The sequence below is a fragment of the Cuculus canorus genome, chromosome 6 (genome assembly GCF_017976375.1).
Source record: "Cuculus canorus isolate bCucCan1 chromosome 6, bCucCan1.pri, whole genome shotgun sequence".
In the NCBI taxonomy this organism is placed as follows: domain Eukaryota; kingdom Metazoa; phylum Chordata; class Aves; order Cuculiformes; family Cuculidae; genus Cuculus; species Cuculus canorus.
The window spans coordinates 23,737,560-23,750,799 of record NC_071406.1 but is presented as its reverse complement, the minus strand read 5'-3'; the positions used below and the strand labels follow the sequence as shown (position 1 = coordinate 23,750,799).

The 13,240-nt window shown below is 42.4% G+C and overlaps 1 protein-coding gene across 1 annotated transcript in view; it reads left to right on the top strand.

Annotated features, from left to right (window-relative positions):
• CHN1 (chimerin 1) overlaps positions 1–9,143 on the top strand; it is a 100,831-nt gene extending 91,688 nt beyond the window's left edge. The window contains exons 9-13 of the mRNA XM_054069760.1: positions 1,397–1,570; positions 2,268–2,345; positions 3,499–3,636; positions 4,969–5,074; positions 8,213–9,143. Coding sequence (XP_053925735.1) covers positions 1,397–1,570; positions 2,268–2,345; positions 3,499–3,636; positions 4,969–5,074; positions 8,213–8,384 — 668 coding nt within the window. The 3' untranslated portion in view covers positions 8,385–9,143. The remainder of the gene's footprint in view (positions 1–1,396; positions 1,571–2,267; positions 2,346–3,498; positions 3,637–4,968; positions 5,075–8,212) is intronic.
• Positions 9,144–13,240: the final 4,097 nt, after the last annotated feature.

Here is a 13,240-nt window from a genome sequence, read left to right as displayed (position 1 = left end):
ACTGTTTTGGAAAGAAAAATGTCAAATAATCTATAGAACATTAATGAAAATGTAAGTATTGGCAAAATCAGCAGGAATTAAATACAAAGGAAATCTATGTAGACAGATACACAGTACTGCAGCAGGAGAGGAAAATACAGAAGTCATCCTTCAAGTTCCTACATTAATTCTTAATTCTGCAGAAATCCAGGGGACTTTGCATAGCAATGCAGTGGCATAGAGAAGCTCTTGCAGAACTGGAATATCTCTGTATACCAAGTGCATGTCAGACCATGGCAGATACCCTGACTGCAAAGTACTGCCTTTCTTGCTGGTTCTTATTTCTTCATAAGCACTTGTGAGTTCCCATTGCAAGGCAAGAGAAATGACAAGTGAAAACAGTAGCTGGGGGCTGCCCTGGGCCCCTGGCAGTGCGGGAGGCTGCCTGATAGTGTTGACTGCAGTGTGTGCTTAGCTTAAAGACTATATTGCTTTTCACATTGTCACTGTATAATTGGTGGTGTTTTCCAAGTTTGGGTTTGTTTTTTTTTCCCAAACAGAGTATTAAATTTTTGAATGGTTTTGGGCAGAACATTTTTCCGTAACCTGATTTCAGTTAAGTTTCACTTAAACTAAATCTTATTCTCAGTATGTTTACAATAAGCCTGTGAAATTGTTTCTGTTAAAAAAAAAAACAACAATTCTTTCCTAAGTAATTTTTAAAGTGAATAGAATTGGTTTGCTGCATGCGAAAACTTTGTTTCAGAAATGCCCTGTGAAACGGCATCAGAATTGCAGCTGCTGCGACTTAGCAAAGTCCTTTGTAAACTACTCAGTAGGAAGAGACCACTAACCAGCTTGATGACTCCTGCATCTGCTTTTCAGCGCCCCTCCGCACTGGGGAATGGGCTGTCATACCTGGCAAGAGCGTAGGAGTCCTTGAAGAGTTTCAGACCTCGAGGCTGCCCTGGTAATAAATGCTGCAGAGGGAGTGCAGCGTTCTGAGACCCAGTCCCTGCCTTCATCTCCCTGAGGAGGTGTCTTCAGTGCTGCAGTTCAGCAGTACATTAAAACTGTGTTAGGAAACCTGCAGCAACGTGGGAAGAAGGTTTAGATTGTGATAGGAACATATGTAATAGTGGTGGGGAACATAATCGACCCTTAAATCCTGAATCAAAAAAACATATGGGAAGTTTTTCAGTTTGTGTTAGATCTTTTAGGGATAGAAGAAATGTCTTGGGTAGGAAATCTGTCTTGCTTCAGGTCTGTCCCTTCCTGACACATTTGATAGTTAAAGGGTCTAAACAGGAGTAGTAGTTGTGAGATCAGATCAGATCTTGCAGGAGCCACGCGTAGGCTGCAGTGCTGACCATTTTAACCAAACACCAGCTTAATTGTCTTTTCATTTTTCTCTCAGATTGTGGTTTAAATGTGCACAAGCAATGTTCCAAGATGGTCCCAAATGACTGCAAGCCAGACCTGAAGCATGTCAAGAAAGTGTACAGCTGTGACCTTACAACGCTAGTAAAAGCACACTTTACTAAGAGACCAATGGTGGTAGATATGTGCATTAGGGAAATTGAATCTAGAGGTAAGGCATAGTTAATGGACTTTCATTGCTTTACTGATAATCCGTTTAGATTGATCTGGGTCATCTGGGTTTCTGCTGAATGTGTGATTGCTCAAAACAAATTTGTGCAAGACATTTTATGACTCCCAATTACCCTGCGCAGCTAATATTGTACTTTGCTTTATTTCTTGGTTTATACCCATTTATAATTTATATAGATTAGCTTGCAATTGCTTAATGGACAATTACTGCTTCATAGTTATATACTGGCACCTATCTTTCCAGTAATATTTCTATTAAAAAAATTAAAGGAATGTGCTAAAACAAAGACAGTATTGATATGCTTCCTCTTGATAGTTCCCCTATTCCACACCAAGTATCCTTTTCTAGAATTAAAGCATTTGGTTTTGTTCTGAGATAGTGACTGAACATCAAGTATGCTAATCTCAGGTTTTAAATGTTTTACTTGGTTTAATATGTTTTTTCAGCTCTGAAATCATTTGTGTAAACATGATTTAGTTTCATATAGTAAGGTAGCTAATGCAAGTGTCAAGGTTAAAAGGCCAAGATAAGATTTCATTTTGAAACAAAAGCCTGATAAAGCTTTTAAAACGTCTGCTTTTTCTGCCTTAAATTAAGAACCTGGCAAAGGAAGAACTGGGTGGAAGGAAACTGTAAAATTAAGACTGATTTTAATCAGTTGAAATGTTTGTTGCAGGTCTTAATTCTGAAGGACTATACAGAGTCTCAGGATTTAGTGATCTTATTGAAGATGTCAAAATGGCATTTGACAGAGGTACAGTCTTTCCTGTGTGCTGATGTATTAAATATACACGGGTTTTTTCTGCACAGCCTCTGCTTGTCCCGTGCTCCACTGCATCACTGGGCTGAAGGAGTCTGGCAGCTGTGCTAGCAAAAGAGGAGTCTCCCCGTCAGAAAAGCATATCAGCTTCACTTCGGCCCTTATTGCCAAAATCTACTTTTCTCCTTCCATCAGTATCTGTGCTTCAGTAATGATGAGCATAGGAAAGGACAAAGCTTTCTGAACTACTGCCCTGGTCTGCAAGTAAAACTGCACTCAGGAGGTTGGGGGAGGGATAGAGGGCAAGTGGTAAAATGCCTTAAGAGGGCTGTGCAACTTAAATCCATCATTCTGGATGAAAGCTCCAAAATAATAAGTTGAATACAGTAGTGCAAAGAAAATCTGGAGTTATTACAGTCTAAAAGAAAGTCAGTGGGAACACACTCTTCTCTCTGAGAAAAGGCAGTGGGAAAATTAAAGGCTTTCCAGCTGCAGTCCCCCTTATCATGGTAGAAGTCAAGGCAGCCAAAATCCGTGCTAGAAAATCTCTCTCTACTGTTTCTCTGGAGGACTTGACCTATTCAGACAACACTTGCCTCCTCTGCAGTGTTAGCAGGGTGGGGATGTGCTGGAGAAGCCAAGTTCTGGATCTGTGTCCACTGCCGTCAGGAGTAGATAGTATGCTGTAGCTAAATGGTGAACACCTGTTTTTCCTATAAAATGAGGAGGGTGTGGACTAAGTTAGTTTTCTAACTAATAAGCTTTTACTTATTTTCCCAGACTCCCTGGATTTTTCATTCAGTGCTGACAAATGTGTTGTTTGGCAAAGCAGTGTGTTCAGAAATAGCTAAACTTCCACACTTTTCCACAAGATAGATACTGCTAGATCAGGCAGGCAGGTTTTTTTCCCCAGGAAAAAAACCTGCATTTTGGTAATTATTTGAAATGAGGAAAGGATAGGTTTCTTTATAAAATGCTTGTGGTTTTCACCGTCAGCCTTACAGCCCAGTAACTCTGGTTTGCTTATAAAAGCTGAAGTCTGTGATTGTGTCCTTTTTAATAATGTTTGCTTAAGCAAGTAATTATTTTTCTTTTGAATGCTGTTTAAAACTTCCAAGCCTTTAATGTCAGTGCCTTCTCTACACAGATGGGGAAAAAGCTGATATTTCTGTGAATATGTATGAAGATATCAATATTATCACTGGTGCACTTAAACTGTACTTCAGGGATTTGCCAATTCCACTCATCACGTATGATGCCTACCCAAAGTTTATAGAGTCTGCAAGTAAGTATAACACCTTTTCCTCCTGCTTTTCCTTCTCAACATTTTCTTCTCCTTTTTGTGTAGTACTTGCCTATTGATTTAATAGCTGTCCCGTAGCTCATAGCCTGCATAGAATCATAGAATAGTTTGGGTTGGAAGGGACCTTACAGATCATCCAGTTCCAACCCCCCGCCCAACTTCCCTGGGCAGCCTGTGCCAGTGCCTCACCGCTCTTATAGTGAAGAAATTCTTCCTGATGTCTAGTCTAAATCTGCCCCTCTCCAGTTTATACCCATTGCCCCTGGTCCTATCACTACAAGCCTTTGTAAACAGTCCCTCCTCGCTTTCTTGTAGCCCCCTTCGGATACTGGAAGGTCGCTATAAGGTCTCCTCAGAGCCTTCTCTTCTCCAGGCTGAACAGCCTGTCAGCAGCATTCCCTGTTTAAGAAGGATTGCAGGAGTAAATAGGCACTGCACATTACAACATGACCACATGGTGCTGCGTGGTCATGGTTACATTTTTCTTTGCCTTTGTCACCAAGAATGATTCCTTTTCACCACACATTATGGGTTTCGTACCTTTGTGTGTGTTGCATGAATCCCTGGTACTTGACAGTGACATTTAAATTTTGTTGGGTTTATATTACCATAAAGAAGATTGTTTATGAAAAGGTTTAGTAACAAGATGTCATTTATTTCTAAAGGTATCCATTTTGAGTGTTTTCATAAGCTGATAAGCATTCATCCTAAGGCCACCTTCAACGCTGGCCTTGCATACAGTGAGTCTGCAAGCACGGCAGTAAACCCAGCTGGAATATCTCTCCCAAGCATCCTGGCTGCCTGAAGTATCTCTGCAGTGTAGCAGTCACACCAGCCACACCTGGGAAGATGTGAAATAGCCATGGGTGGAAAAGAGGGGCTGGATGCTGGGCTTACTGCTCCTCTGGAGAAGGCTTGTTCCAAGTAGTACAGACAGCCAAAGATGCTAATGGCAAGGTTCCCAGTACCTTCTGCTGTCCCAGGGTTGCACCTGCAGATGATTTGTGCAGAACCACAGCAGTCAGCAAGGATTGCCAGGGGATTTTTTTTTTTTTTTTTTTTTTGTAGGATGCAGGGAATCTTTCTGGGGATTGCAGTTTGCTTTGGGGAATTTTCTTTGTACAAAATCAGTCACATCTTGGCTGTACTCTGAGCACGTTTTTTAGACAGGCAAATGAGGCTTGGATAGGTTCTGGAAATCAGTAATCCAGCAGAGCTGTGAGACCCTATCTCCTCTGCAGGCCACCATTCTTGTTCTTCTGCGCGTGAGTTCTAGCTGTACATAGGGGTGACAGTTGAATTTCTGTGTTTCAGAAACCACCGATCCGGATGAACAGCTGGAAATTCTCCACGAGGCACTGAAACTGCTGCCGCCTGCACACTGTGAAACATTACGGTATCTCATGGCACATCTGAAGAGGTAGGTGGACTAGCTGGAAAGAAGTCTAAGCTAAACTTAGCAAAGACCATGTTAGGACATCCAGAAAAGTCTGGGCGATGAAGGCCCGCCAGATCCTGGAGACAGACCATGACAAGGAATGATAGTCTGCACAACAGTGAATACCCAAATGCTCACAAGGTACTTCCTTCCAAAGAAGGAAATGTCAAAAAACCCACAGTTTTGAAGCACAAAAGTCATCTATCTGACAAATTTGCACTGCACTTAAGGTTGCGGTGAATATATATTTAGTGTGGAGGAGTATGAGAGGAGACCTTATCACTGTCTACAACCACCTGAAAGGAGGTTGTAGTGAGGTGGGTGTTGGTCTCTTCTCCCAAATGATAAGTGGTAGGACAAGAGGGAATAGCCTAAAGCTGTACCAGGAGAAGTTCAGATTGGACATCAGAAGAATTTCTTCACCAAAATGGTTATCCAGCACTGGAAGAGGCTGCCTAGAGAGGTGATTGAGTCACCATCCCTGGAAGTATTTAAGATGGGTAGATGAGGTGCTTAGGGATATGATTTAGTAGTGGACAGGTACGGTTGGGCTCGATGATCTCAATGGTCTTTCCCAACCTAGGGATTCTATGATTTATGGCCAAAGAAAAAAAAAAGCCTAGGACTTATAAGGAGTAATAAGTCACTCTGTGGGCAAGGAACTAATATCACTTAGATCAGTATCTTTTTCTGTGAAGTCTCGGCTAACCTGGTCATCCCTAAATAAGACAACACTCGCTAGGCTTGAGCTAATGCCGATTAGGGAATGTTAATTGTCCCACCAGCCACACATCTGGTGTGGTCTGCCATCTATTCCACATCACATGGAGGCTTTTGTTCCACCTGCCATCTTCTTAAAAACATAGAAGCATAAATTCTGTCTGAGGTTTCTCCTTCACACCCATATATGACTGAAGTTGGTCAGTAGGTTGAAAAAATGTTAAAAGAGGGACTGACAGATGAATATCCAGTAAAACAGCACAGACTGTTTCTTTCAGGAAAGTAGGGAAAAAGTCAGTGTGGCATGTTAGGGTATCCACTTTAGTTTCTCAAATGACATGAACTTACTGTCAATATTAGAATCATTGTTTCCTTAGAAAAATACTTCATTTTAAGCTCTTTTATTTTTATTTTCCTTTTATAGTTATTCTACTAGCAGGAATATGTCAATTTTGCTGAGTGCCTCAGGCAAAATTCAGCTACAGACTTGCTGCCTGATTTGTCCATTTATTTCAATGACATTTCTAATGGATGTTTTAGAACAGATGCAGGAATAAGAGTCTCGGAAGCAAAAAAATACCATACTGCTTGTGAAGTGTGAAGTTAATTTTTCCCTTCCCTGTTCAAGACTTGCTGTTCTAGTTAGCAAGTTGGTTTTGCACATTGTATTTCTCTTATAGGTGAATGATAAAGTAGAAGGGTGGCAAAATTCACTTATTGTTAAAGTTGCTTTTAATACATTTGCTAAAAAGAGCTGTGATGCTCGAGAGGCTGTTGTCTTGCTGCTGAATTCACAGCAGCAAGCAGACACAGCTTTATCTGCAATAAGTACAAACTGAAGACACAGCAGCACTGAAGCATCAGTCCGACTTGTTTCAAAATAAAAATTAAGGCAGAAGGGGGAAAAAAAAGGAAGAAAAATCTTGAATTTTTTTTATATGCCATTATGTTTGTTCATGCAACGCAAAATGCCACAGTGGTGATAAGAAAAATAATTTTGCCAGGCTCTTCCTGTTGCTGTCACTGGATTCTTACTTGTTTCTGAGAATCCTTATGGACTCTTCAAACCATAGAGTGTATTAAAACATTTGCATAATCTATATTTATTTCCTTGAGCAAGGCAACTCACTAGGATAAACCAAGGCAGAAGCTTAGGCTCTGAGGCACGTTTGTGGCTGCTGCATCTGTTGCAGTGGGCAGCAGCGATAGGTGCACTCAGTGTCAGGATACCCCTGGCAGACTGTCCTCCTCCCACCCTGTGCTGTGCCGCACCGTGCGTTCTCCACGCTGAGCGGAGCTGCGCAGAGGAGCACGAGCTGCCTCTGAGCCCACATTAAGAAGTACCCTCCGTGAGACCCTCCTGGCTGGGCAGCAGTGGCTGTTCCGGTATTTGCTGAGCAGATGCGTTTCTGCAGTAGCCGCAGCAGAGGATGCCCCTCCTGTGGGTATGATTCTTGGGCAAATCACATTTCTGTAGGTGGCCTGAAAACCTGTCCTGCAGAAGCACCTCAGCCCACAGCTTCGAACAGGTCAGATTCCTGCAGAGCATCAGAATGTGGCCTCACTGTCTCCTTCTCATTTGCAGGTGGGAAATAGGTGGCTGGAGGCTCCCCTGAGTTGGGGCTCAGATGTTTGACAGCTGTTAAGGACCCTAGAAGAGGGAAGGGTGGAAGTGGAGCACAGGCTTAATGACCTGCTCAGACTGCTGTGCGCGTGAGGTTACAGTGGGACCCTGGTGGTTCCATAGCTACCCCAAAGTGATGATTCATTTTTTTTTAGTCCATTCCACAGGGCATGATTTGTCTTGAAGAGGAATCAGGCATCCGGCTTAGCATGGTTAGCCTGTAGCGCATGAAGGCAGGGAATTCATGTGTGATGTTCTTCACCCCTGTTTCCGTCGCATGCACAAGAGAGGACCAGTGTGACTACACGTAGCCATGCCACCAGGGTAACCTGGGCAGAATCCCACCTGGGTGGGTACCTCTCTAGTGACTATAAAACTGCTAACATAATAACAAACATGGTCTGCTCCCTGTAGGAACAGCCTCCAAATGGTGCCACGGTAAAGAGCAAAAGCAAAATTCTTACCATTTGTCTGAATTCTACCCTCATCCCCCTCCCTCGCTGCCAAGAGCCGACCCCTCCTGCCAGTAAACATGATCTGTGCGCACGGTAGGAGGACAGAGACATCTAACTGAGCATAAACCCACACAGCATTTGCACTCACCAGCTTCTGAGTGTTTCATCCGACACCTGCATATCCATCCTGCTGGAAATGGCAGCTTCTCCTAGGCTTTGGGGAAAGGCAAACATTTCCATCCATTTTCCCTGGTTTTCAAGCATATGCAGGCATAGTGTGGCAGTGGAGGAATGGGAAAAACACTGTCCTTTTTTTTGCAGAGTAACACTCCATGAAAAGGAAAATCTGATGAGTGCAGAGAACCTGGGCATAGTTTTTGGACCAACTCTTATGAGAGCACCAGAACTGGATGCGATGGCTGCGTTGAATGATATCCGTTATCAGAGACTTGTGGTGGAGATGCTTATAAAAAATGAAGACATTTTATTTTGAATATTTTGGGGGTTTTGTAATAAAAAAGGAAGCAACAGTGTTCTATGGATGAAGGAATATTTTAAGTAATTTAATGGCTCTTGTCGCTGAATTCCATATTTGCTAGAGCTTTCAATGTATTCAGGATAAAAATGAAGGAACTCTTTGTCGTTTCTGTAGTGCCATTCAGCTGATGTTGAAAAAGGTTAACACATACTTTCCAGTACTATTAATTCTGGGTGTTTATCATGTTGAAATAAAAAACAAAAAGCCTAAAGCTATTGCATGATTTGCTCCCTGTTCTCCCTGTTCTGGTGAGACTCATTCCATGAAGAAAACAACTGAACTGGTGCAGCATCTTTGTTCTGGATAGTTTGTGATTGTAATTCAGCATGTTTCTCCGTGTAAACCTGTTGTGAATTTGCTTTTATGTTTTATGTAATTGGTTTCTGATACTAAAAAGAAGGATGACTTATGTGAAATGGAGCCTCCGGCAGTTTATTGACATTTCATATCATTCTCTGCACTTTGGGGGCTGATCTTCTTGGATTTCTTTTTGGATTTTTTTCGGTTTTTTCATCATATAGTAATTTCTTTTTAACAGGAAAAAAATATGTACTTTACATGTTACTTTAAGTAATTCTCCATGATGTTTATGGCGGTTGCAGTGAAACCTGCAATGCTGAGCAGTGTTCCTTTATTATTATTGCTATTTCAATTGTAATTTTGTATTTTTATCTGGCATGCATATATTAATTTATTAAATTTTGCTTTTAGAAATCTAACATTAAGCTGTTTATTTTTACTTAACACGTTTCAGAAATACTCTGTTTCATTGTTCCCATTGACACTTGAACCCTCAACAACCTCTGACTCAAAAGAAGTAAGTTAGAGTTTACCAGTTTTGACAAGACCGTTCTGATATAAATACTTTAGGGCTTGACACTTTGCTAAAGTTCCCACAAATTCCTTTTTGATTTGAAATTTTTTCCAAGTTGTCCAAAACACCTCTGAAGAATGCTTCAGAACTCTAGACTAGTCAAAAAAAAATGTTAAGCCATCTGCCACTTCATATTTTATATATATATATAGTTATAATTATCTAGATATGAACTGGAATTGCAGTTTTCCGTTAGGCAATTGTAGCTGCCCACAGTAGATGGATACACCATTGAGTTTCCAATGCAGATGTATCACTGAACACTTGCTTGACACTTAAAAGTGTTCAGCTCTGGTGCAAGCGCTTTGCCCTGCCCTGCAAATGTTTCTTAGCTGTGCTGCCTGCTGGTGTTCCACCATGACACTGTGTGAAGGGAAAATGACCAAAAACTATAAACAATTTATTTGTTTGCTCTGATCAAGCGATCTATAAAAAAACATTTCTTATCAGCCTTGCTGCAGCCCCTCTGATGGAGACACTCCATCCATTAACGGTGTGTCTTCAGGAGCACTTCCTAGCATGGCAGAAACATCCCCCCCGGTAGAGGAGCTGTCCCTAGGTGGGTGCACACATTGTTTCACACTGGGATGTTTTGTAAATGTTAATTTCTCAGTTACTACAATTTCTGACAAAAAAAAAAATGGTAATGCCAGATAGTTTGGTTTAATATCATTACCATTTTCTGTGCTGTAATTGTCCTAACTGTAAACATTCCCTCTCCTGTCAGGGTTTTGGGCAGCGCTGCTGCAGCCAGGAGCAGCAGACAAGGCAGGGGCAGTACTTGTGACCGAACAGTCCATGTCACCCACCTGGTTCTCATTCTTCATTGCTTCATGCATGAGAAAATACTAACATCAAAGATCAATTGCAAACGGCATACTGATTCAATTCCAGACTTTCCAGGAATGCTTTGGAGACTCTTTTGATGAACAGTGGGAATGTCTGTCAAGGAAAGCAGAACCCTGTGACACAAGTCAGAGTGGAGGAACTGGAGTAAACAGGGGTGGAAGAGATGTGAGAGGGAAACAGCAGGTGCCAGAAAAGTGGTGTAGCTGCCCTTGGCAAGACAAGGACTGGCAAAAGTCCTGGCATGAAGGGCTAGCAATAAAAGAAGGGAAAAAGAGGAAATGAGTGAGTTTGGGACATGCAAGGAGGACATAATGAGATACTAGGAATAGGAAGATGCTTTGATTGGGCACCTTCCCTAATGCCAGCCCCAAAGGAGAGCAGCCAGGTGAGGCTGCTTTAGCAGTTTGGAGGTTTCACCCTTTCGCTTCTTTCAGGCAGCCCACAATGTCCAGAGGAGAGGAGGAACCCCCTAGCAGCTGCAGCCAATTGTGCTCCTTTCCTGTCAGCAACAAGGTGCCTCCGTGTACCCCAGTCCTTTCCTTGCATGCCCAGACAGGAGAGAAGAGGGGAAAGGGAAGCTCTTCCCAACAGTTTTCCCCTGAAATAGGGAATGAAGGATCCTAGGAAGAAAAGGGTGCAGCCAGGGGTCACACTGGTAAGCATGTGGGGAGCACAGCTCTGGGGAGGGCTGCTGGAGCTGGGGGAGATTTTCAGAGAATGTAAAGTATTATCTTCTTTTATTTTTTTTAAGTATTTGGTAGTACTAAAAGTGACTTGCTGCTGTAACTCCTATGTTAATTAGTGCATGTTATCAGTATATATCCCAATGAACTGATAGCTGGAAAACTGTATGTCTCTGACTCACAGTCTTTCCCCCCACCAGCCCTGACGCAGTGGCCCACATGCTCTCTAGTCACATCTGCCTTGCACTCTCCAGCAGCCGCATATGTTCATTACTACCTTGCTCCAAGCAAACTCCCAAACATACTGCATTTCCTCCCGCTGTCTCCTCATTCCTCTTTTGTCTAACGGCCCTGTGTATCGCAGTCCTCAGACTGTCCATCACTCCTGCCTTCCCTTTCAGGGTACGTTGCAGTCGCTCGGACTGGCCCTTCGCAGTGTGCTGTGTTTGCAATCAGCTCCCTGGTGTGGCACCCTCCCATGGTGGCACTGCTGCAACACCAGGTCTGTCATCAGGAGACGGGATGTTTTTTCTAAAGTGTGCCAGCAAGGTTTTACATGGACATATTTGAAGCATTTGTTGTCCTTCAGTGTTTGCATTACTTGTTGCATGCTTGTCCTGACACCTAATGCCACCACAGCCAGCCATGGCAAAAGCATCTTTTTCTCCAAGCACCTGTCAGTAGCCAATACAGGGCACGGCCAGAGAAAGGTGAGGCTCTGGCTGTAGTGGTGGCACCCTGTGTGCTTCGGCAGCCCTGGTGAGCCAAGGGAGAACTCGTCTTACCTGAGCAAAAGGCATCTGCTGTTCCTTATTGCTGTGCAAGTAAATCTGAACCAGCTGGTTGAAGTTCCACTTCTGAAGTGTATAGAAGGAAGCATGTTGTAAACAAGAATAATTAGGATGATTGCATTTTCTTCTTGCATTAAATGTCCTGCTCCTCTGTCCCAGTGCACCAGTAGGTGGGTGCTGCTGACAGTAAGGGCTGCTCCCCTCGCTTCCCTCCATCGGAAGCAGCGGTGATAGATGCAAAGCTAGATCAGAGTCAGAGAAAAACCATCCAGAATAGCAAGCCTAGATTCGCTCTGGGGATAGTCAGTCTCTCCCATGTATGCAGGGCAAACAAGGCTTGTTAGCAACTACTGAGCACTGGTCTCCTGCTGGAGATGTCTTTTTTCCAGCAGAGTTTAACGAGTGACTATGATCATGAAAGTTCCTGCAGGAAAAGAAAAAAACTAATGGGGAGCCACTGCTGAGAGAAGTCAGTTTGCTGACCAATTAAAAAAAAAAACCAAAACCAAACAAACAAAAACCAAACAAAAAAAACAAGACAAAACAAAATAAAGAAAAACAAGCAAATAAAAATACCCCCTGGCTACCCCCCTCAAAAAAATACACCCCCAAAAACCCAACTAAAGAAATGTAACTTTTCCCTTCTCCTTAATGCCTGTACACCCCACTCCGTGAGAGCTCCCTGATGAGGCGCTGCCACAGCTGGCAGCCACGGGAGCTCAGAGGTCGAGCAGCTGAGTCCCTGCCATAATAAGCACGGTTTATTTTCCCTGAGCCTCACATTCTGATGAGATGTGGAAGGAAACTGCGTGCCAAGTGATGATAAAACTTCAGAATGTGTTTAGCACCAAATAATCTCAACATTAAAATAATTAAGGCTGACAGTGTCTGATAATCACTCTGCTTACCCAATGAAGGACAAAACTTCCCCTGCAGAGGGATCCAAGTACACAGGTCGTGTGTTGTGTTAGGGACAGGAATGACGGATGGAGGACCCCAACAGTCAATTAAATATTTACTTGACTTCAAATCCCTGTAATCTCTATCCAGTGACTATTTTTTTAATCTCTTTAATTTAATTGTGATTTTCCATTAAGTGTGTAGGCAAAGTCTCCATTTTACTCTTGCTTTTGTTTTTCTTACTGTGCTAATGAAACTGATCTTTCCTGAGTGGCAACCATTAAAGAAGGTAGTGCAGAAATAAATGTTGGTTTTGTAGTAAATTTGATACTTCTTTTCGCTAACTAGGAGGATACTTTGCACAGGTATATAAATAATTATTAATTTAAGTTACATTTATTCAAATTCTTAATTAAATAGAGGAAACTTGTATTTTTAGCATTAGTGTTAGTTAAATAACAATACAATAAATAACGTCAGGCCTCTGAAAAGTAAAGGTTATCACTAAGTTGATTTGTTCTCTAAAAAAAATTGATTACAGTGATGAATGCATGTTATCTGCAGTTCAGGAGTTGACCTTATTGTCTCCAGCGCTGCTGGGTACGTGTGCACAGCACAGTGTGGGGCTGAGCAGACACTGGAGCCACCTCACTGGCAGCATCTTATCAAAAGGCAATTGGCCATCCCACAATCATCAATGTGGATAAAGGAAGG